This window comes from Globicephala melas, chromosome 1, assembly GCF_963455315.2.
Source record: "Globicephala melas chromosome 1, mGloMel1.2, whole genome shotgun sequence".
In the NCBI taxonomy this organism is placed as follows: Eukaryota; Metazoa; Chordata; class Mammalia; order Artiodactyla; family Delphinidae; genus Globicephala; species Globicephala melas.
This window is the reverse complement of record NC_083314.1, coordinates 178,177,482-178,202,683: the sequence shown is the minus strand read 5'-3', so window position 1 is coordinate 178,202,683 and position 25,202 is coordinate 178,177,482. Positions and strand designations below refer to the sequence as shown.

General features: G+C 53.9%; 1 protein-coding gene across 3 annotated transcripts in view; it reads right to left on the bottom strand.

Moving 5' to 3' along the window:
• Positions 1–25,202, bottom strand: part of DHRS3 (dehydrogenase/reductase 3) — a 41,042-nt gene that overhangs the window by 8,421 nt on the left and 7,419 nt on the right. For all 3 annotated transcript variants that reach the window (XM_060311002.2, XM_030878010.3, XM_030878003.3), the window contains one exon: positions 770–913. In XM_060311002.2, the coding sequence (XP_060166985.1) occupies positions 770–913 (144 nt within the window). The remainder of the gene's footprint in view (positions 1–769; positions 914–25,202) is intronic.

Genomic DNA, 25,202 nt, shown 5'->3' with positions numbered 1-25,202 from the left:
CCCCAGTGGCTTGCACTTGGAGAGGAGGGACCTGGTCTTGGGAAGTCACATCACCTCTCTGAGCATCAATCTTGATTTGTAAGATGGGGCTAATAACCATACCAGGGTCGTTCTGGGGATCAGAAAGAATTTATGGCTGGGAATTCCCTGGCAGTCCAGTGGTTAGGACTTTGCACTTTCACTGCCGAGGGCCTGGGTTCGATCCCCGATCAGGGAACTAACATCCTGCAAGCTGTGCAGTGTGGCAAAAAAAAAAAAAAAAAAAGCAGAAAAAAGAAATAATTTATGGCACATAATGTACCTGGCACACAGGACATCTATAATAAATGAGGTTATTGTTACATAAAAATAGTTAACATTTACCATGTGTCAGATATCTAATGGTGGTTTCTGCTCTCTTGGAGCTCAGTGATGCATTCAGTCTAGATAGATGGCTGGAGTCGGGGATTTTCCCAGAGGGCAATGGGACATTTGTCCCCCAGGATCTAGGATAGAAACTCACAAGATCTAAACTTCCAAAGGGGACAACAGGTGATCAGTCCGCTTACGTAATCAACCTATGCCCTAGTCCCTGCCCCCTGCAACACACACATGCACACGCACGCACAACTTGGGCCAGCTTCGTAGGAAAGCCCTCCAAGATGCCCTGAAAATAGCCATTCTGCCATAGGCAAAGCTCTCTCCCAGGCCACGTGAGAATGTTCTCTTTGGCCAGCATTCCCCCCCAGTGTCTGGCAGAGCTGAGGCCGGCCCCTCACAGGCTGCCCACCTTCTCCCGGACAGCTTTGGCCGTCTGGTACACCTCCTCCCGGTTGCCCACATCGCAGATGAAGTAGTGGCACTCGGTGCCCATCTGCCGAATCTCCTCCGTCGTCTCCTTCAGGCATTTCTCAGTCCGGCCCCACAGAACGATCTGGAAGGAGAGGATAGCAGTACTGAACACGGGGTCATTAAGGAAGCCATCGTGATTCGATGATTGCCACCAGAAATTCCGTATGTAATTTGCCCCAGGACTGGCCTCCCTGATTCCATTCAAAGAGAGTATGCAAAGTCACAGTATGATTTGCTAAAGGGATATATATGGCCTACTCTGAAGGCAACCAGGAGTTTCTGAGCCTGTTCATGACCCTTTGGTGGACGCGTGATTCACAAGTCTTTCTCACGTATTGCTTCCAGGAGGATGCCTCCTGTCGGCCCAATTCCAATGATCCTACCTAGTTAAAAGTAGTAGCAGAGGGGCTTCCCTGGTGGCGCAGTGGTTGAGAGTCCGCCTGCCGATGCAAGGGACGCGGGTTCGTGCCCCGGTCTGGGAAGATCCCACATGCCGCGGATCGGCTGGGCCCGTGAGCCATGGTCGCTGAGCCTGCGTGTCCGGAGCCTGTGCTCCGGAACGGGAGAGGCCACAACAGTGAGAGGCCCGCGTACCGCGAAAAAAAAAAAAGTAGTAGCAGAGCTCTTTCTGTACAATGTTCCAGAATGCTCTGAGCTAGAAACAAGCTGGCCTTCTCACCACTGAGGTCTAGAGCCCCGCCGATGAACGGACTGCGAGGTTCTGACCGTGAGGTGCCTGGAGGCTGAGCAAAGCCTTCCCTTCCACCCAGCTGTGGTCCGGCAGGAGGAGGGCCGGGAAGACAGGCAGCTGGGCTCCTCTGGGGAAGGAAACACGACCTCACCCCGCAGGTAATAAACGCGGGGCTCATTAGAGCAGGAAGTGACCCTGGCAGGACCAAGACATGAATCCTTAAAGGGGATTGGGCAAACTTATGAATGGCTGGCCATAAAAGGCCGGGCTAATTCTCAACCTTGACCCACAGGAGAATGACACTCCTTCCCATGGTACGTCGTTGGGTCCAGAGAGGCCCCTGTTGGTAAAAGAACCAGGGTCGGGCGACGGGGAACGAAGAATCCTGAGACCCAGCTTAATCAGCACAGAGGGAGAAAGGCTGGGGGCTGGAGAGAATCAGAGAAAGGAAGAGATAAAAGTCTCCTGGGGGATTAATCTAATGGGTTTCTATTTTGGTTTCTTCTCTTTCTTTTAAAAATTATTCATGAAATTTCTCCTTAAAAAATAAAACCTAACACGGAACCCCATATGTGAAACCAGTAAAAGGAACAAATTACACGTCCAACTCCATATTTTCTTACACTAAAAGCAACGAATGAGAGTAGAAGGGCTGAGCTGCGAAGACAAACATTCTCAAGTGGGAGTGATGGACTAACTCCAGTCACGCCAGACCAGCATCTAACTGATTTCTGTACTTTGCTCTGGACTCGGTAAGGAGAAAAGTCACGCAGATAAGTAGTTGTTGGTGATAACCGTTTATCAACTGTTTACCTTGAAATCTCAGAACTTTCACATAACCACAAAAGGCACAAAATGGGTTAGCTGGCGGGACACACAAATGTGTTGGTGGCTTCCATGGATTTGACTTTTTTATTAGAGTTTTTAAAACTTTCGAAATATTTCTTAAAGGAAAATAAAAGTGTTCTTTCAACTCTTGAAACATCTCTGGGAAAGCCCAGTTTGAAAACCCCACCTTGTCCAACCAGTTTATTTATTTTAATTGGAGTCTTGAAATACAGGAAAGGCTTTACGAGGGAGAATTCCATCAGCCACCCTCCACGACCACAAAAGTCCTTCAAGAGCAAAAGGTCTGCAATTAGACAGGCTCCAAGGGACACTTTCTTGTCTGTTGAACTAAAAACAGACTTAGAATGTGTTCCTCCAGGAGAGGCTGGAGAGATTCCTTCACGGAGAAGAGATAAACATCTGTTCAGGCATCTTCCACCATATCAGACCTCACTCTTGCCTGGTAGTCACTGTCATCCTAGTTTCCTTCCATCCTCCCTTGTCACCCCATCTGTCTGTCCATCCATCCTTCCTCACATCCATCCATCCACTCATCCATCCATCCATCCACCCCACTCCATCATCCATCCATGTAATTTCTGAGTATGTCAGTCTGAGGTGAAGGAAATCCTTGGTCTCATTTCTCATACCCTGGTCCCTGCCTAACCCCATCCCACATCCATCTCATATGGGGAACAGGACCCTGGGGCTTGCAGAGTTTCCTAGGGCCTGGCTGAGGATGAGAGAGGAGCCTCTGGGACTCTGAGAACTTCTGGACAAGAGAAGGCAAGCTTAAAGTGGGGGTAGGGGCTTGTTGGAAGGCGCAGCGGTCCAGGTGCCTGAGAGCACAAGAAAACCAGCAGAAAGGGAACAGGGAAGGCCAGCTCGGTCTGCATGGCTAGAAGGACACCCTGGAGAGGGAAACAGGGGCTAGGGTGAGGGAGGCGAAACGAAGGCTGTGCCCCACTGTCTTCCACGTATATACACCCAGGTGGGACGCTGAGGTCTGGCCATGTCCTTTTGGGGGTCTGTTGAGGATGCCCCTGGTGGGCTGGGGGGCTGGCCTCATGCTCTGTGCTCAGAGGCCCCACCTCTCTCCAGACACTGTGACGGGTTTGCTTTCTGTCCTCCTCACCCCACCCACCCCTCTGAGCAGGGAGCTCCCGGGGGCCCTGATCCTGCCTTGTTCATTTCATATCTCAGGGCCCAGCAATGCAAGTGCTATTTGTTGAGCGAATGAACGAAAGTTCATGGCCGTAGGTGGGACAGGACGGGAGGTGGTTAAATAGCCTCTCTGAGGCTGAGACGAGCCCAGTTTCCTCGACTGAGCCATTTAGGGTCCCAGAACCTTCAACACAGAGGCTGCTTAGCCCAAGAGTCAGCGAGACCCGGACTTTCACCCAGAGCCTCAGAACCACCCAGGACTGAGCTGTGAGGTGAGGCCCAGGCCGGTGTGTGTGTGCCTCACTGTGTGTCTCTCTCTGTGCGTGTCTGAGTGAATGTGCCTCTCTCTGCACGCGTGCACGTGTGTGTGTGTGTGTGTGCCTCACTGTGTGTCTCTCTCTGTGCGTGTCTGAGTGAATGTGCCTCTCTCTGCACGCGTGCACGTGTGTGTGTGTGTGTGTGTGCAGCCTCACTGTGTGTCTCTCTCTGTGCGTGTCTGAGTGAATGTGCCTCTCTCTGCACGCGTGCACGTGTGTGCGTGTGCGTGCGTGTGTGCGTGTGCGTGTGTGTGTGTGCGCGCGCGTGTGTGCGTGCGTGTGTGTGCGCGTGTGTGTGCGTGCGTGTGTGTGCGTGTGTGTGTGTGTGTGTGTGCAGCCTCTGCACTGCTGTGCATTTCCTCAGGCGAGTCCCTGGGGAGCCAGGCTGGGCATCTTCCTGTCTTAGGACCCAGGTGCGTCTCCATGGTGACAGGGAGGCCAGGGCTGGTCACCTCGATGGAGCCTTCCAGTAACTGAGCCACTGGGGGTGGGAGGTGAGGGAGAGCGCTGCGTGGGGGGATGGGGGCCCTTCCTGGCTAGGAGCCGCCCAGTTGGAGCTGCTACAGCCACTGTCCCTCCTCTTCCAGTGCCCTGCCCGGACCCCTCTGGGGACCCAGAGTCACCGACCAGGAACCTGGCAGGTACAGCTCAGAGGCTGGTCCGGGTGGCTTCTCACCAGAGTCACCTGGGGGTGACCCCGGACAGCTGACAGGACAGGAGTCCCACCCAGTGCCCAAATGCGGGTAAGGATGGGGTGGGCGGGAGGCAAGGGGCTGAGAGGAGCGTGGGGTAAGCAGCCTGGGGAGGGGGCAGATTTATGAGCCCTTGGAACCCAACATGGCCTCCTCTTAATCAACTCCCAGGACAGGGCGCAGCTGGGGAGGGTCAGCGGCCCCGGGATTTACGCTTAAGCCGAGTTTATAAAATAAGAGCTCAGGGGCACTAGACACCCCTTGGCCTCCCCTCCCCTCGGGGGGCAAATGGCTAGCTTCCGTCCCGGGGAGGAGGAGGGAAGGGGGGGTGAAGACCTCTGGCGTCCCAGGCCTCTCAGCAGAGGCACGGGGTCCCGCCCTCCTCTCCCTCGGAGCTGACCTCGCAGCGAGCCTGAACCCCCGAGCAGCCCCCAAAGCTGAAGGCTATCACGAGCCACTTTTTTTTTTTTTTTTTTTTTCCGGTACGCGGGCCTCTCACTGTTGTGGCCTCCCCCATTGCGGAGCACAGGCTCCGGACGCGCAGGCTCAGCGGCCATGGCTCACGGGCCCAGCCGCTCCGCGGCATGTGGGATCTTCCCGGACTGGGGCACGAACCCGCGTCCCCTGCATCGGCAGGCGGACTCTCAACCACTGCGCCACCAGGGAAGCCCACGATCCACGTTTTATGGCTGAGGACACTGGCTCAAAGGCGCTGAGTTAACTCGTCCAAAGTCGCACTCAGTGGGTGGCGGGGGCAGGATTTGAACCCGGAGCCTTTGTCCTCCTCAGATGCACCCCTGAAACCCGAGGGACGGTGGGATTTTTCTGAGCATTGAGAATTCTGCTCCCAAATCCCCTGAGTCCTCACACCAGTGTTTATTCCCACCCAGACCTCAGCTTCATGTCCCTCAACATCCACAACCCCTCGACAGGACCGCGCAGAGGGCCTGCAGCGGGCTGGGTGTTGTGCCTTTGCGGGATTTAACGGAGAGCAAAACAGACATGGTCTCCGCCTCAGGGAGACAGCGAAGGAATGAGAAAACAGCCGGACACAAATCGCTGTGAGTGGGATAAAGAATAAAAAGGGCAACGTTGTTGAAACTGGGACATTTCTGTGGTTGCTGTATTACGCCCGTTGTATATCTAAGGAAACTGCAACTCAGAGAGGCTAAGCAACTTGTCTGAGGTCACACAGCAACCAAGGGGCAGAGGTGGGATTTGAACTGAGGTTTTTCACCATGATTCCCTCTCCCAGGAGAAGAAAAGCCGTCTCCTCTCTTGTGAGGATGAAACATGCAAAAGCTGGCACCCGCCTAGTGTGCAGCATCTGCGCTCTGCTGTTAGTTCCCGTGGAGAGGAAGAGCTGAGAAAATCACAGCACAGCCCCTTGACATACCCTCTTCTGCAGCCATTAGAATGATGAGAGTTCACACCATGGACAAATGGTCAGGAGAAAAGGGTGCAGCATTACCCATATAGGATAATCTCAGCTCTAAAAACGTAGTAAGTTGGTGGACGTCACCAGGCTACACAAGAACAGGGCTTGTCTTGGGTGGGATCATAGGTTTGCTTCTTTGTGCTTGTCTATATAGGAAAAATGCCTCTGAAAGACAAGTTCCATCATTTATGATCTTAAAAAAGGAGGACAGAATAAAAGCTTTCCCACAGATCATTTCCAAAACAGGCCATTTTTCACACAAGTAACTCAGCACAGCCGGTCCAACCCTGGCTTGCTCCCCAGGTCCCTGGCATTGCCTCTTCAGGGCTCCCATCCACTGTGAGGTGACTAGCTGCATGTCTCTCCCCACTGCTGAGTGAATGCATGAGGGAGCTCACTGGGGCTCCAGAGTTCCCAGCTTACACTCACTCATTACGCACTGTACTTGGCCCTGTGTGTGATGTCTCACCATTTCACATCTACATACTGTCTCCAGGAGGGCAGGAACTAAATCTCACCCATCCTGGGTTCACTGTGACCCTACCTAGTGCCCAGCACAGACTGTTTTTCTCTGTTTTAAATGCCAAGGCTACTTGTGGACTCTTATTCATCCTGCAGAACCCTGCTTGAATGGCCCCGCAATTCTGAAGCTTCCCTGGCTCCTCCTTCCATCATCCCTACAACAATAACAACACCACTATATACTGGCTAACATTTATTGAACACTTTACATCCAAGTGTTTTCTCCTTTCATACTCACAATCCCACCAGTAGGTATGACTTCTCTCTCCATTCCACAGGTGAGGTGCAGACAGATGAAATGACTTATCCAAGGTTACACCACTTATAAGCAGCGGCATAGTGTGACTCAGGACCCATGTTCCTGAGTGCCAACACTAACCCTTGTTTGTCCCGCCACTAGTGCACAGATGTGAGTGTGCTGGACCTATTTGTGAACAAGCTCCTCCACAGGCTCGGGAGGTCCTCCAGCGAGTCAGTCATCTCCTGACCTCAGCATCCAGCATGGGCCGGGTACAGAGTAAAAGCCAACAAGCTTGTCTCATGGCACTGCTCCCAGGAGACCTCGAGAAAAATCTGCTGATCAAAGAACAGCGAGCGCCTCTCCTCCACCCGGCCTTGCCTCCCTCACCCAGAGGGGCTCACACAAATGCTTGGCCTTGGCGTTCATTGCTGGAGTTCAGCTGTGGCGCATGGTCCCACCAGGGACATGAGCTGGGTGGCCTCCGGGTGGGTCCCAGGAGGAGCATCTGTTTATAATTGGCAGCCCCGGAAAGATCTAAGTCCCTGGGCAGGTCTTTGGCAGGCATGTCCCATGGGCCCCATGTTTTGGAGCAGAGCGGTGTTCCGCTGGCTTCTCAGATGGAAGGAAAATACCCACCAGACCCCAAAGCACGGCAGGGTGGGGAGGGGCGGGAAAGTCACAATGTGGAGGGCAGATAGCTCTCCACGCCCAGCACCTCCAGCAGGAGGGTGTGAATAAAAATCTATCCTGTGGCCAGATGAGAACAAGCGAACAGCAAAACCGAGCGTGTGATACACAGCAGGTCGCCAGCAAGGAGAGGCTGAGTGGACACGCCTGAGGGCGGGCAGGTCCTATTTGAAACACTGATATACACACTCTCAGTAGGTCTGCCTATAGGATAAGTTACATTTTGAGCTTTCTCCTCTTTCACATGCCTGTCCATTTCCAAAAAGAGACCTCTCTCTCTCTTGAGTAGAGTAGCCTAGAACATGGGCTCCGGAGCCAGATAGCCTTGGTTCAGTTCTCTGATCTACCACTTACACAAACTTGGAAAACTCACATAACCTCTCTATAAATTAAGGTTATGAAGCATCCACTTGGAAGGGTGGTTGGGAGGATGAGGAAAGGACATGACAAATGCTAGCTATTATTTTTATTATTACTACTACTTCTACTATTATTATTAACCCAGGAACAGAAATAGATCACCACTTGCTCACAGAAGATCCCGCCATCCTCCACAAAACTGGAGTCATGGGGGTGACGGACGCCTGGAAGACCCCAGCTGGGGCTTCTTTGCCTCACCTGTGGACACAGCCTTGACCGGGGTTGAACCCCAGAATCTTAGAGAGCTCCCCATTCCCATCCTTCCACCAGATTTAGAGGACCCTCCTTTGTTCACACCCCCAACCCAGGAAGGAGGAGACCAGCGTCAAAAGCGTCCAGCTGCAAAGCGGGCTGCGGGTCACCCATTAGGAGGATTTCTTAGGAGAGGTTTTCACGCTGAGCTCTGGGGACCCTGGGGGCTCTAGCGAGGAGCTTCAGGGGCTGCCGAGGGGTGGGGGGCTTGGTAGACAGGGTCCCAAGCCGGCTCTCCATCCTCCATCATCCAGGCAGTGGCACTCTCATTGGGCTTCTATAGTAGTCATTTCTACAAAGATTCTGCTGCTAAAAAAAAAAAAAAAAGAATGAAGTTTGAATGCTAACACTCTTGATCACAGCCCTTTGCTCTTTAGGACGGAAGTTTTTTTTTTTTTTTTCCTACAAATGAACCCGGGTTGGATGCCTCTAGCTCTCACCCATTGGGAGTGCTGGCCTATCACTCCCACATCCCCAACAAGCCATCAGCCTTTCTTCTTCCAAAAGGCAACTGATGACAGAGATCGGGTACCATCTCCAGCTGTCTCCTTCCTGGACTTCCTTTCTGCCTTTTCTCCTGGGAGCCCTGTTTCCAGACCCCTGTCTGCACCCTGCCCTTTGAGCAGCCTCAGGTTCATTACCTGTGTCCCGCTGTTGAGCCGTGACCTCAGCGGGTCACCACAGGGCCCCTCTCTTAGGGACGTAGGCCAGAGCCAGCCTTCCTCTCCGGCTCCTGCACCGCTGAGCGGCAGGCAGGGCCTCCCATGGAGCCGCGTGGTCGGATTGCACAGGCTCGTCCCCTGCCCGGGCCTGCAGAGAATGTTCTGGCTACTGCTGGCTCAGCTGTTGGAGAGGATTGTTTTGAAGCTCCTCAAATTAGATTGCCCAGCGGTGTCCTCTTCCCACAAGTCGCTGACCACAGCCTGGGGCCGGCAGAGACTTCCGGCCACCGTCCAGCTGGTCCCTTAGGAGGCACGGGGATGAGCACGAGGGCTCGCTACCTGCCTGCACTGAGCTCAGCACCTGCTGCGGTCTCTCACCTCGTCCTCTGGCAGCTCTAGGAGGGGGATACTGTACCCTTTTCATACTCGAGAAAACCGAGGCACAGGGGGCTATCCGATATACCCAAAGTTACTCAGCTGGTAGGTGGCAGAGCTGGAACTCCAACCTGCGTGGTCTGATGCCCCATCCTGTGCCCTCCGCCTCTGTCCTTCACCTGCAGGATCAAAGGGACCCTGTAAAAGGATGGATCCATTCATTGCACGGGTGTCCCACATGCCATGGGACGAGGACTGCACAGCGAGGCGTCCACATCCTGCGGAAAGAAGGAAAGACGCCACCCTGTCCTGGTACAGTGCCTGGTCTTGCTGACTGAGTATTTGCTGAATGGGTGACAGTGATGACCCTCGCCCCACTGCCAGGATACCGGTGGCCTTTAGAGCGCAGGTTGGCATGACGCCCAGGGCTGGTGGTTGGGCGTATGCCAGGAGCACCCTTGGTTCCGTCACCTCCTTCACTGCTACCACTCTGGGCCCAGCCCCCATCATCCCTCACCTGGACCACAGCCATGGCCCAAAGTGGTCTCCCAGCTTTGACCTTTGCCCCAGTGCCCCTGCCTCGGTCTATTCTCAACAAAGTAGCCAGAGAGATCCTTCTAGAACGTAAGTCAGACCTTGTCACTCTGCTTACAACTCCCAGTGGCTCCCGTCTCACCCAGAGCGAAATTGACAGTGTTTACTATGACCACAAGCCTGTCCTGCTCCAACGTGCTCCTGTCTCTCTGCCCCCTCAGCTCTTCCCCTCCCAGGGCTGACTGGTCTCCACCACATTGGTCTCCTTGCCTGCATAACCACCCAGCCGACTTCTACCTCAGGGCCTTCACACCAGCTGTTCTCTGTCCTCTTTGCCCAAGTGGCCCCCTCCCCACACCCTCTCTTCTTACAGGTTCTGCTCAAATGTCTCTTTACCTGAGAGGCCTTTGTGTAAAGTCCTCCCGACCCCCACAGATATTCTCTCCCCAACACTACCCCTGCTTCTTAAAAATAATTTTTTATTAATAGTCTTTGTTTTTTAGAGCAGTTTTAAATTATAGCAATTGTGAGCAGAAGGTACAGAGAGTTTCCACTGAACTCCTACCACTGCCACATGCACAGCCTCCCCACTATCGACAGCCCTCTCCAGAATGGTACATGGGTTACAGCTGATGAACCTACGCTGACACATCATTATCACCCAAAGTCCATGGTTTACATTAGGGTTCACTTTTGCTGCTGTACCTTCTATGGGTTTTGGCAAATGTATAATGACATGCATCCACCACTGTAGTATCGGGGAGAGTAGTTCCACTGCCCTAGAGATCCTCTAGGGTCTCCCTCCTTTCCTCCGGCCCCTGGCAACCACTGATCTTCTTACTGTTTCCATAGTTTGGCCTTTTCCAGAATGGCATATAGTTGGAATCATCCAGGATGTAGCCTTTTCAGACTGGCTTCTTTCACTTAGTAATATGCATTTAAGGTTCTTCTGTGTCTTTTCACGGCTTGATGGTTCATTTCTTTTCAGTGCTGAATAATATCCCATTGTCTGAATGTTCCACAGTTTATTTGTCCATTCCCCTACTGAAGGACTTTTTTTTTTTTTTTTTTGCGGTACGTGGACCTCTCACTGCTGTGGCCTCTCCCGTTGCGGAGCACAGGCTCCGGACGCGCAGGCTCAGCGGCCATGGCTCACGGGCCCAGCCGCTCTGCGGCATGTGGGATCTACCCGGACCGGGGCACGAACCCATGTCCCCTGCATCGGCAGGCGGACTCTCAACCACTGTGTCACCAGGGAAGCCTCTGAAGGACTTTTTGGTTGCAAGTTTTGGCGATTAGGAATAAAGCTGCTATAAACATCCGTGTGCGTGTCCCTGCTTTTTGAACTTCCCAGATCTCTTCTTTTTCAGTCGCTGAGACATGTCTCCCTCCGTGATGAACGCCTCATGTCCCCGAGGACAGAGGGCACCCCCTCAAAACCTAATACCACTGCCTGCCAAGAGCTACAGCTCACAGAACCAAGTGTGGCAACTCATCTAAGTCCCATCTCATCTTTGAGTGTGATTCTTGGGAACATTTCTGGTTCTAAGACCTCTGGAAAAACCCTCCAAGGAAACCGTCTCGAAGCCTGACTCTATGGGAAGGCAGAACAACGTCTCACTTCCAGCCAGAAACTCAAGGGCTGTGCCTCTCCCTGTCTGTCCTCAGACCGCCCTTGGCAAAACACAGGGGTGGGGAAATTCGGGCCAGAGTCACCAGCTGAAGCCCCCTGACCATTGCCCCAGTTCCTCCCTCCTGACCTCTGATGGAGAGCTCCAGGTGACCTTGAGGTGGGGCTACCGAGGAGGGGAGAGGACAGGCAGCATTTGCAGACCACTCTCCAGCCTGGTGCAGGCCTTCAGTATTACCATCCTGAGAAATGGGACCGTAAGTCCCGTGCTCAGACAGGCTGAGTAGCTGGGCGTATGCCAGGAGCATCCTTGGTTCCGTCACCTCCTCCACTGCTACCACTCTGGGCCCAGCCCCCATCATCCCTCACCTGGACCACAGCCATGGCCCAAAGTGGTCTTGAACCCAGACCCCAAAGCAACACTTGAACCTGGACTCCAAAGCCAAGCTCTCTCACTACTCCCTGTCCTGCCTCATTCACTCATTTGTTCATTCACTCACTCATTCAAGGAGTAATTTATTGGGTGGTGACTGGATTGCCAGACACTGTTGGAGGCCCCGGGATACAACAGGAAATAAATTCATCCCACTCTCCTGGAGTTTGCTTTCATGTGTGTATGGGGAAGATGGGGGCCAACGGACAATAGACGATTGACCATATAATATATAAAGGTGGCCAAAAGTGCATGGAAGGAACACGAAGCTTTGTGGGGAGGCTGGACAGAGTGATTGTGTGGTGGGAGTGATATTTAGATGGGGATGGGGGACAGGGAAAACCTCTCTGATTTGGGTAGAGACTTAAGGGAAGTGAAGGAGGAAGCCATGCAGACATCTGGGGAAGGAGCATTCCAGGCAGAGGGAACAGCCAGTGCAAAGGCCCGGGGGTAGGAATGAGTTTGGTGTGTTCAGGGGACAGCAAGGAGGCCAAGTGGAAGAGCTGAGTAGGAGACGTGAGGTTAGGGGCTGTAGCCATGGGGGTGGTGTGCTTTGAATTCTCTTCCCAGTGAGGTGCAAGTCCTTCGGAGGGTTGTGAACAGACGAAGGACAGCTCTACTTGGATTCTGGAACGAGTTCTGATCGCAGCACTGGGGGTTTGGAATGGGGGCGGGAACCAGGGAGGTGGACGAGGGCCCTTGAGGAGCTGCTGCTGCACCCACAGGTGACCGATGTGATAGGTGGAGGTGAATGGGGCTGGGGCACTTGGGGGGAGGTGATGGAGGAGGATGGATTCAGAGGAAGAGGGGTGCCAAGAGGGCCCTAAAGGGTTTGGCCTGAGAAAATGGAAGAACAGTGTTGCCATAACTGAGGCCCTGAGCCTCCTCTCCTGGGAAGGCGGGCTTTGGCAAGTTCCAGGTATGGACGAAGAGAAAGATCCTGACTTAGGTCCCTTCAGCTTCCAGAAAACTCAGCCTAAGCGGAGGGAGGGGCGGGGCGGTGAGGGAGGAAGGAGTTCCAGGTGGAGGGTGCCTGGATGCGGGCCAAGCAGGCCAGCTACCCACCTAGCGTGCCCGGGTAAACACACCAGTTGCCAGTAACAAAGTGGCCGGCCATCGCGGCCCGCTCCGTGCAGGGAGGCGGGTCCCCGCTCACATGATGGGGTGAGGGGGTGGCAGGAGTCGTTGCCGGGGGAAACCTCAACGGATCTGGCAGGAGGCTCCAGGAAGTCCTTCTGAAAATGGGCCCAGGGACGGGCGGGCGGCGGGTGGGGTCCTGCGGTGGTCCCGAGAGGGGCTGGGGTGGGACTGGGCTGGAGTCCCGTGTGGGGATTGGGCTGGGTTCCCATTGGGCGGACGGGAAAGGGGTGGAAGGGGTAGGGGAAGGGTGGGGGTGGTGGGTTGTAGATGGGGAGGGTGTGGGCGGGGCTGTGGCCGGAGGTGCCGGGAGGAGCAGGGGCTTCACAGGTGGGGTCTTTGGAGGGTGAGGAGGGGCATCGTGTTGGAGGTGGGGCTGGGGATGAAGAAGGGGAAGGGGCAGCGGGGAGGAGAGTGGGGCTGGGGGCGGGGCGAGGATGGGGAGGCCGCAGGGGCGGCGGGGCGGAGCCAGGTTGGCGTCGGGCGTGGGGGGGGGGCGGAGGGGGGAAAGGGTCCCCTCCCTCTGCGGGGACCGCCCGCGCTTCCTCCCTCCGGCCGAGCGGTAAACAAACGCCGTGATGTCACCCGCGCCGCTGACCTGCGGCTGAACCCGGAGCTGTAAATGAGATGCAAGGTGCCAGCAGCCTCCAGGCCGCGCGGCCTGAGAGCCACACACGCTCCTCCGCGCCGGCCCGAGGTTACCCCAGCTGCACACACGGACAGGATGCTGCAAACGCCACCAGACGTTGCAACACGCAGCCAGTCTGCTGGCCGCAGCGTGAACCTTCCCGCCGCCGCCTCCGCCGCCCCCCGGGCAGGCACCGGCCCAGCTGGAGGGCGGCCTCCCTCCTCCGGAGCATCCCTGGAGCCTGGCAGCTTCCACTCATCCGGGGTCAGCCTCTCCACTAGGCACCCCATCCCCTGCCTCCCCAGGGGGCCCCCAAACCCGAGAGTTGGGCCTCTGGGGTCAGCTTTGGGCTTTTCTGCCCAACAGACTGGGGAAGTGCTTGCCTTTGCACTCGGCTTTCTGGGAAACTCATTCGTCTTCAGCGAAGCCAGGGGCGCTGAAGGCCCTTTTTTCAGGTGGAAGCGGATGCCAACGTGTCCCGGTGGCCGCCCACCAGGCACTCCCCCACTCCACAGGGCAGGGGGCTACTATTTCTTCCAGAGAGCTCCCAGAGCGGCCCTGGCCTGCCTACCCTTGGCAGCCCCAGGCTCTGAACCGCCCCTTGGGAATGGAAGTCCGCCTGACCGGGGCCAGGCCGACCAGCACTCTGCTCTGGAGTTGATTTGCTGTGTGACTTTTGCATGAGTCACTTGGCATCTCTGGGCTTCACCATCTCCCACCGGGGAAGTGGGGAGGTTTGAAACTGGCTTCCCTCTGCTGGTGTGGGGAAGGTCAAAAGTACAAGAAACCCTCAGCAGGCTGCCAGGGCTGGTTAGAAGCCTCAGGTGCAGGGGCCTGGCCTGTGAGAACTTGGAGGCACTCAGAGAAGTCGGGGCCAGCCCTCTCCTTCCCCGCCCAGCCCCCCAAACTCAGCCTTCTGTGTTTACTGTGAGAAGCTGGGGCTATGGGAACATATGGGTAAATTAGTCCCCGGGGCCCCAGGAGCCCCTACATTGGCTCCCCTACTTGGACCCCACTAACTCAAGTCCTTTTAGGAGTTGGGGAACCTAGAATGACCCCAGATCTTTAAAAAGCACCCCAAGAACCCAGCTTATAACACCAGAGCCCATGCCAGCTTCCCTTTCTCTGAAGTTAATATTTAAGTCCCTCTCCCTCACATCACCCTGTTTTCTTGTCTTTCCAACATTGTGTCACCATCTGAAATTTTGTTATTTGTTTGCTTGTTTATTGCCTGTCCCCTCCCCCCAGTGCACACACACTCTAGAATGTCGGCTCACCATGTGTTCCCAGCACTTGGCTCGGTCATCAGCTGCCTGGGGAATATGTGAGTGAATGAACGAAATCATTTTGCCTCCCCCGTGAAACGGATGATAACATCCCTGGAGAGGATCTTGGGAGGGATAAAGTTGACAACCCAGGCAGTATGGCTGTCACGAGGACCAGCCACATCCCTCGCTGGGCCCGTGACAAAGGAAAATGTGTGGCCGCTAGTTGAAAAATTATTGAGAATTTCACAGTGGTGACAGCAGGGCATTGACACGTACAGGGCGCTTCTGAGCGAGGGGTCGTGTGTGACAGCTTGGGTCGCACACCCAGGAAGCTGGGCAGGGCGGTCATACACAGAAAGTGCTTAGTAGCCGTACCCAGGGTGGGGGACAACACGTGGGCTCTCGGCCCTTCCACGCCTTCCCTGGGCTGCAGGAAACTCACTCCAACCAAGCCACTCCCTGCTGTAGAATGGACAACACATCCCAGACAGACAGCTGACAACAGCTAGCTAGTTAAGGGCTGTCTGTGCACCCAGGGGACCCATGCAAAAAGCAATACGGAGGCATATTAGATTTAAGGGCAACAGTGGCCATGTAACGGTCATTGCCACGGTCAGCATTTATTCAGGGGCTTCTCAAAGGTGCTATAGTGAGGCCCGCAACCCCTTGGCCTCACTTCCAACATCCAGAAAGCTCTAAAATCCTTTTTTCCCCCCTTAATTCGACCCATATACATTTAGGCAAGTCCTCAAGGGGCTGTGGACCGAGCTGTGGCCCACTTTAGAGATGAGGCACTGAGGTCCTGGAAATGTCGAGGGCACAGCCGGGAAGCGGCTGAGCTGGGACCCTGGCACCATTTCTGGGAGCTGCTGGCGAAGGTGAGAATATAGCTGTTGTCTTGGGTAAAGAAAGACAGCTGTTTTTATGGGGGTAACTCTTTCAGCATCCCCTTCCCACCCCAACCTGAAGTTCAGAGGCCCTTGAGCTGGTGTGTCCCAGGGAAACCTTCAGCTAATTAAGCATTATTTATGGACCGGCCTCCTGAAGACAAGCTTCAAATTACTTGCAGGCTGTACCAAGGTAACTGTCTATCCTACAGGCTATTAATTAGGAATCAGTTTAATCTCTGCTGGACGAAGGTCAAACGGTATGGGGTTGACCCTTCCGGCTGGCTGGCGTCGTACTATCAGGCTGGGGATCTGGGCCCGGAGGGCTGGGGGATTCAGGAGAAGTGACAGGACATTGCAACGGGAAATGACCTGGTCAGCACATCCTGCAAAGGCCAGGATGCTGAGAGCAAAGCCACATGGGCCTCGGCCCAGGAAGCCAGGCGAGGCGGGGTTTCCCTTTAGCACCAGCCCTGCAGAATAATGGATTTCAGCGGTCCTCAGAGAGTGCCTCAGCCCTCCAACATGAGAGAATTCTGCTGGAAATTCTGGCTTCCCTCACCTGCCATTAACCCAGTCTGGTCATGCACCCTGTAGAAACCCTTCTGTGGCTCCCTAGCGCTCTTTTTTTTTTTTTTTTTTTTTTTTTTTTGCGGTACGCGGGCCTCTCACCGCTGTGGCCTCTCCCGCTGCGGAGCACAGGCTTCGGACGTGCAGGCTCAGCGGCCATGGCTCACGGGCCCAGCCGCTCCGCAGCATGTGGGATCTTCTCGGACCGGGGCACGAACCCGCGTCCCCTGCATCGGCAGGCGGACTCTCAACCACTGCGCCACCAGGGAAGCCTCTCCCTAGCGCTCTTCTAATCAAGTCCCAATTCCACCCGACGGCCACCAAGCTCTATGAGCTCTGCCCTGCCCATCTCCCACCATTCTCCGCTCACACTTCTGTTCTGGCCAGGCCAGGATCACTCATCTCCCATTTTCCAGATGTGCTCTTCCCCTCTGCCTGGAATGTTCTCCTTCTGTGGCCTCCACCTCATTGTTGATGCCTCACCTTAGACCCTGGTCCTAGCCATTGCCAGCCTTCCTTCCGCAGAAGCCGGACTGCCCGGATTCAGATCCCACGACTGTGTGTGCTGTTAGGCAAGTATTTAACCTCTGTGAGCCTTAGTTTTCTCATTTTTCAAATGGGGACAGTTATAGTTCCTCCCTCACTGGTTTGCTCCAAGGAGCACATCAGATTGTCCCTGGAAATCACTTAGTGTGTAGGAAGAGCTTTATTAACAGTGGCACAGACTGACTGGAAACCCTGCCCTGTGCTCAGAACTGCATCCCGCTCCATTAGAGTACCCACCACACTGCAGTGTCACTGAGAGCCATGGGTCCTTTTTCCCAGCTAGACCGAAGATGGGACCCGGAACGCTGTGTGTTTTTCTCCTGCAATGCCTACCTTGGCCCTATGACCTAGGAGAGCCCCCTGCACACCTTTCTGTACTGTCAAATCTACCCCCATAAGAAGCCTTCCGGGATGACCCAGAGTTTTCTTTTCTGTGGAGCAGATGCCAACCCAGTGTGGGGTTAATTCAAGTCCCCTGTTCTGTTTTGCTCTCCAAGGACAAACCCTATAGGAGACACTCTACTGCCCTAGCCACAATGCCAGCCGCTCTGTGACAGGGACTGTGACATCTTCCATGCCTGGTGACTCTGGGTGGCACCTGGAACACAGTTTTGCATTCAGCAGGTATTCAGGGCAGATCCAACCAGCATTTTCTGAGCCCCTGGCTGGCATGTTCGACAGTCTTCTGGAATCCTCCCAATGGCCTTGGGAGGTTGGGACTGGCATTGTCACATTATAGATGAGAAAACTGAGGCTGAGAGTGTGGCTAGCAGAATAATGGCCTCCCCCAGGACACCCATGTCCTAATCCCCAGAACCTGTGACTATGTTAACTTACATGGGAAAGAGGATTTAAGGTTGCAGATGGAATTAAATTTGCTAATCAACTGACTTTAAAATAGAAAGACTGTACTGGATTATCTAGGTGAGCCCAGTATAATAACAAGGGGCCTGAGAAGTGGCAGAAGGAGACAGAAGAGAGAGGGAGATGTGACCGTGGAAGCCAGGTCAGGGTGATGCAATGCTCCTGGCTTTGAGGATGGAGGAAGGGGCCACAAGCCAAGGAATGTAGGCGCCTCCAGAAACTGGGAAGGGCAAGGAAATGGATTCTCCCCTAGAGCCTCCAGAGGGAACATAACCCTGACACCTTGATTTTAGCCCAGTGAGACCGTGTTGGACATCTGACCTCCAGAACTGTGAGAGAACAAACGTGTGCTGTTTTAACCATTGAGTGTGTGGTGTGTATCAAGGCAGCCACGGAAAGCTTGGGCAGAGAGGTGGAGGGCTGGGACTCAAACCCGAGTCTGTCTCTTCAAAGTCTGGGTTCCCAGTGGCACAGCGCCCCTCCCCACACTAACCTATCGGCATCACTTAAAACAAGCTCTCTGTCGTAAAGATATGCCCCAGAGGCTTTTGCAGAGAGTGCACGAGAGGGGTTGCAGTGGACCGTCAAACACGATCCATAGCCTCACCAGCATGGCCAGGACTTTCCATACAGTGTCTCACTGAGATCTCATTTTACAGATGAGGAATCTGAGGCTCAGAGAGGTCTAGTAACTTGCCTAGGGCCACGCAGCAAGTGAGTGGAAGAGCCAGCATATGAGTTTTGGTTTGTTGGTTCCTGAGCTCAAAATCTGAATCACAATTGTATACTGGCTCCTTAAGAAAGAAATAAAACTAAACATGGGTGCACACACACACACACGCACACGTACATACAAACACACGCACACCTGCCAACATGAAGGCTCAAGAGGTGGCCCCCAAACCAGGACAACTGGTCAGCCAGCCAAAGAGGCGTGAGCCCTGAGGGCACACAGTGTTCCCAGCCCACACTTCCCCATGCTCCTGGTGGGCCTGGAGGGCCCCCACCACTTCTGCTGCGGGTTCACAGGGAAGTGGCCTGGAGAGGTGAGGCGAGACTGCCCCCTTTGCCACGTGAGACATGAGGACATGGCATGTGGGAGCCAAGGGTGGCCTGACTGCGTGGGGGTGTGTCTGGCAGGACTGCCTGCCTGCAGGAAGGTCACACTACCCTTTGTGGTCACGCTGGTCCCAGCTCCCCATGATGACCTGCTACAGGGCCTGTGAGAGGTCAGAGCATGCTGGGCTGGCCAGCTGGGCTTGACTGTGTCCCCCAGGCCCTCGGAGCTCTAGAGGCACCCAGAGACTCTTCCTCCCACCTTGGAAGGACCCTGCATCAGAGAGCTGGCTTCTCACTCCCAGGGAAGCATCAGTATTAACAGTGACTTGGCAGAGGGGCTTCCTTTACTCTCCTATCCAGTGGCCTTAAATCTTCTGGAAAAAGTTACAAAGAAAGTCTGTTGACAACCTGCTGGACCACCTTAAGTGGCTGCTCAAGTTGCCTCTTTGAAGGACAAACTCCCTAAGGGCAAACAGCTTCCGGCTCAAGCCGGAAAAGTCTATTCTGTCTTTTTAGTTGGTGTCAGTAAATGACCTGATAAGGTCTGCAGGACTAGACCTGGGAGGACCGGCTAAGAGAGGCCTGGAGCTCCTGGAAGTTTGTGCCTGAGATGACAAACTGGATTGGTCCCTCTACAAGAAGGAGTACTTATACGTCTGCTCCTGACCCCCTTGCTCCTTGGTAATAGCAGCCCAATTTCCCCCACAGAAGCCCACCTTGCCATTTTCACACACTGTGGCTTGGCTGGAGCCGGTTCACTCCTGGCTCAGAGTCAGGCCTGAGACCCACAGCCAGCCAGCCGGTGACTGCACCACTGCCAGTGACTGCTTCAGTGCAACCCAGTCACAGCCAGGGAGACTCAATTCCTGGAGCCTCCGGAAATGCTGGGGGGAGGACACGGGTCTGCCCGCTCCCCACTTGACTGGGAGCTTGGGGTTTAAGGCATCATGGGGCAGACGCGAGCAGCCCCACCACAGGGAGTGCCTGCCTAAGGGGACACTGAGTCCTGACGACACCGGGAGCCAGGCCTGGAGTTAGACCTACCCAGGGACCTTCTGGTCACCCGAGTCAATAAACCAAGCGGAAGGACACCTCCGGACTCACCCCTGGGAGTGAGTGCTGTGCTTAATGTTGTTTGACCCATTTAGACTGCCGGCAGCTAAAAGCAGGCGCTGCACTGACGCTGCTCGGGGCTGTCAACATGATCTATTCTGTCCTGTAGGATGATTAACTGAGAGGCAACGAAACTCACTGGTTCAAGAGCAGTCGCCCTGGGTTCAAATCCCACTTGGTCATTCACAAGCTGTGTGACCTTGTTATTGACCCTCAGAAGCTTGACCAGTAAAAAGAGGACGATAATAGTACTCACACTGGAGCTCGCTGTGGGAAATAAATGACTTTATTACACGCCAAGTGCTGGTACATAGCATCAAAAGGTGCTCCGTAGGTACGGGCTCCAACCAGCCATGATGGATCAGTCATGCCTTCACTCAGGCAACCAACACTTATTAAGCACCTACTGTGTGCCAGCTACTGTGCCAGGTGCCTGGGACACTTGGTGAGTGAGAGGACACGCCCCTTCCTCCCAAGGATCTCAGTCTTTTGGAGAGGACACACGGCAACAAGCAGCCACAAGCATGGGGAGTTGCCATGGTAACCCATGACTCCGGCCTCACCACAGCCCAACCCTGACCAACTGAGCTACTTGGACACAGAGATGAAAATGACTAATGGGGAAGCTGGGTGGTTGTCTGGGGAGTGGGCAGCCGGGACCACAGCAGAGGCCCTCGTCTTGACCAGCCTCCGTGCCTGGGCTGGAGAAAGGCCTGCATTGGACCAGCCCCTGTCCATGAGGAAAGGGGCCATCGGCCTCCAGTGGGAGGGAAGATGCCAGGCTCTGAGCCCTCCCTGTGCGGAGAGTGATTCCTTCTTACTGATTTCTAGAAAGGGTCAAGAGCTAAAGTTCCCAAGGACTTCTGGGGCAGGGGCAGAATCCTCCTTTTCCTGCAGAATCCCAGAACCAGGGTGACTCTGGCCAGCGGGTTCTTTGCCTTTTGCCCCTGTGCACAGCAGAGCACCTGGCCCAAGAGCAAAAGGTGCGGAGCCAGGGCTGGAGGGTGTCCGCTATACTCCCCACCCTGACCCTGACAGGAAGGAGTCATCATTTCTTGCAGATGCTCTGGTGCTGAGCTAAGAGGTTTAGGGAAGTTATTTCACTGAATCCTCATACTTTCGTTTTTCAGACGGGGGAAGCCCAGAGAGACGGTTATTTGTCCAAGGTCACACAGCAGCTTGCTGGGAGGGCTCTTAGGATTTAAGGGATTAGGAACTGGCTCCCAGCAGCCCTGGCTGGCATTATGAATTGCAAGAGTGCTCTAGCCAGAGGGCTGGTCTCTACTACTTGAAAGCCTTCAGCGGCTGTGAGGCTGCCCACGGGCCAGCCCTGGCTTTGGGGCTGGGATGGCCAAGTCACCTTCTCCCAGGACTGGGAGCTGAATTGGGGCCGGGTGCCCTTTGGGAGGCTGTCTCAGTCCTGCTTGAGTAATTAGGGCTTGTAGCTCAGGGGTTGCCTAGTGGTGGCGGAGGGGGCCTGGCTGAGGGCTGAGCAGCGCCTGGGCTTCCACAAGCCTGGGGTAGAAGTGGGGAAGCCTCTCCTGAGGGGTGAAGGCACAGGCTAGGAGGAGGACACTTCTGTCCACGAGCTTCTTCACCTTGGAGTAAAGAGCCCAAAGTTGAAGACCCAACGAGTCCCGTGAAGAGCAGCTGAGGAGAGGAGTGTGTCCTAAGTAATTTCCTAGAACATTTTACTTTCAAGCCTTATTGTTTTTCTTCTCCTTGAAGTAATGGCATTCTTTCAAAATGCACACAGAAGTCTTACACAGAATCCTAAGCTACGAGACCTAAGTGAAGCTGATCTAGTTAAATGGAGATGAGGGCCCCTCGGAACCCTATCGGCTCCACCTCCTATGGGGTCCCACCTTCTTGGAATCCCTTGGGTGCTCTGCAACCCAGTTTGAATACTTGGCCCTAGAACCTCAGCTGGTGTTGGGGTCTGCCTTGGGGCTGCTGGGGCTCAGATGGGCCAGAGGTCTGTAGAAGAATGACAGGCAGACAGGAGACAGTTATCTGTAAACACTTTCTAGGAGTATGCTTCGGTGTGGACAGAATAATCTCATGGTTCATTGCTCAAAATGCTTTTCTAGCCACTTCCCTGAAAGGCCACTGAAAAGGGAATTCAAGATCGAATTCCCCAAAGCAGGGTGCGGCCAACAGAATCAGGAAGGCTTGGGCCCAGTGGCCTTTGCCAGGCTGACGCTCGTTGGCCACAAATCTGTACTGTTCACTCTGGCTTGACCCTGGCTTTGGGTCGCAGGACCCCAGAGTCTCCTGCCTCTTACATAAGCTCCAGTCCTGGGCCCTGAATCTGAGTCTAAAGGAGTTGGATGGGTTTTGGTTGGATCTAGTCCAAAGCTTCTTAACCTGACGTCTGGGATAGGCATCAGGGGGCGGGTCCAAGGACCCCTTAAAAGTATAAAAATCTGCCTCTTTGTGCATTCTTCTTGAGACATCCTCAAATGGCTCCACAACCAGTAAAAGATGAAGACTTACTGCAAACCCTTCAGTTGCCACCTCCTTCAAGAAGCCTTCTAAGATTTCCTTAATTTACAGTGACCTCCCCCTTCTCTGAATTATCAAAGCTGTCGGTCACTTGGGAGGATTCGGCTTGGTGACCTCAGGTTTAGCTGGAAGGAGCGGGAACCCACTCACTCCTCAAAGCTGGCTTCCAGCTAGAGGTGCCACCCTGGTTGTAAATGAATGAAATACAACTGTGCTGTTTTCCTGCTTATCAGTTAGTTGTTCAAAGCAAACCCTGATAACCAATGACTACCTTAATCTTTTGGCAAGTACCCCACTCATTGTATGCAAATACTGCTGTTCAGTGCTTAAAAAAATGTTTTGGTGAAGGCAAACTTAACTACATCCTGTTGACGCTTGGACCGCTCACCAGTCCCCTTTCCAGAACGCTCTGTGTACGAGGTAGTTTCCATTATTAAACAGCTTGTCTCTTGACCTCTCCATAACCCTGAGTGGGGTAGGCCAGGCCAGGCTGTTATTATTTGACCCGGGGGAAAGGGCCTAGTTTTGAAGCTAAAATCCTTGGTTCAGAATCTGCCTTAGGGCAAGCATCCTAGGCAACTCACTTCACTTGCATCTTAGAGATGGGTTGCTGATCACCACTGTGGAAAACAGGACGGAGGTTTCTCAAAAAACTACAAATAGAACTATCGTGTCACTCAGCAATTCCACTGCTGGGTATATGTCGGAAAAAACCCACAAACACTAATTTGAAAAGGTACATGCACCTCAATGATCATAGCAGCATTATTGACAATTGCCAAGATATGGAAGCAACCTAAGTGTCCATCAACAGAGGAATGGATAAAGAAGATGTAGTGTATACACAGTGGAATACTACTCAGCCATAAAAAAGAATGAAATTTTGCCATTTGCAGCAACACGGATGGACTTGGAGGGCATTACGCTAAGTGAAATAAGTCAGAGAAAGACAAATACTGTATGATATCACTTATGTGTGGAATCTAAAAAAGTACAACAAACTAGTGAATATAACAAAAAAGCAGCAGATTCACAGATATAGAGAACAAACTAGTGGTTACCAGTGGGGAGGGAGGGGCAATATAGGGGTAGGGAATATGGGAGGTACAAGCCTCTACCAGTGGGCAGAAGATAGGCTCAAGGATGTACTGTACAACATGGGGAAGGTAGCCAACATTTTGTAAAAACTGTAAATGGAAAGTAACCTATAAAAATTGTACACAAATTTAAAAAAATTTTTTTTAATTGGAAAAAAAATAAAAGCAACGGGGCTGCTGATCACATCTGCCTCTGGGCCTGGGCAAGACAATGAATGTGAGAAAGTACTGTGCAGTCCTGTAGGCTACCACAGTCATGTAGGGTATGGACCAATGTCACGTGTTGTAGGAGGAGCCCAAGGACGCTGTCAGCATCCAGTTCGGGTCTAAGTCATGAGTGACGGTCAAAATGAAGGATGTGAACGTGGGCCTGGCCTGCACCCTCCCTCTTCCTCTTCCTCATCTCCTCTCTCCAGCACCCTGAAAAACCCGGACAAAGGAATGACCCAATCACTGAAGGACCCCGCTGAGGTCAGGCTGAGCAGAGATGTCTTCTTTTAGTTTTTAAGCATTGGTTGATGGATGCCGGTGGCCTCTCTTCCTCCCGGCCCCTGACTCTGTCCGGGTAACTGTCCTCACTGCTATTATGCGGGCAATGATGATTTACAAAATCTAAGGGGTGGAGGGGACCCGGGTGGTCGTCCAGAACCCAATCTCTTCTGATGCAAGAATCCACAGCCCCCTCACTGCAGCCTGCTGACTGCAGAAAAGCTCCGGAGAGTGGGAAGCTGCTCCTGGGGCAGGGCCGCAGTCTCACGTGGCCCTCCATCCACCTGGAAGGTGGCCAACACCATCTCCAGCACCTGAAGCGGTCAAGCAAACGCTCATGGATTTGCCGTCCCACATAAGTCGTGGCTTCTCGTCCTTGTCATCCGGAGCCTGCTCCCTGGGCGCCCTCCAGTTGCTCAAGGACCCTCTCAAAATGTTGACCAACACTGACCACAATGCACTCAAGCTCCTTGGACAAAGTGGGACCAAAAAGTGTCTCCCTTGCTCTGGGCACCGATACAGTTGCTTTTATTTGCTTTCAAGAGGAAGTTCATCTCTGTCACCACTAAAGTCATCTTGTTGGAGCTCACTCCCCTTTCCAAAGTGTCAGGGGCTTTATCTGGAGACAGTCATTGCACCAGGATGTAAATGCCATCAGAGAGACCCTTGTTTATGTGGTTCCCTGCGGCAGCTTCAAGCCTAGCTGGCTGAATCGATGAATGAATCTGACATAGTCACAATTCCCCCAGAGCCATGTCACCCTCAAGTTGGTGGACATTTTTCACCCGGGGACCAGATCACAACATCACAACTGTCAGCAAGAACAGATCGCAACTTGCTGAGCGCGGGTCTCCCCAGCAGACTCCGAGGCCTGGGTCCCGGATGCCTCGCACCCACCTCTCTAGGGGTACACCAGCCTACCCAGACCCCCCTTCAGCCCACACACTTCCATTTGACTCAAGATGTCAGAGGAGATGGGCAGTGTCTTCTAAAATCCAAGTGCAGGGGAATTCCCTGGCCGTCCAGTGGTTAGGATTGTGCTTCCATTGCAGGGGGCATGGGTTCGATCCCTGGTCGGGGATCAAAGATCCCGTATGCCACGCCACGGCCAAAAGAAACCCAAAAAACAAAAATCCAAGTGCAAAGCTGAGGGCAGGCCCCGAGCTTTGGAACACTCTCAGAAGGACGCCCAGCGAGTCTGGTACCATGATCTCAGGGGAGCTGCCCCTAATCCCTCTCCTGCCTCTGGCCTGACCCCCCTGCGTTCCTCCCCACCCCCACCAGGGTGATCCTGCCAAGACTTAGGTTAGATCATGTCACTT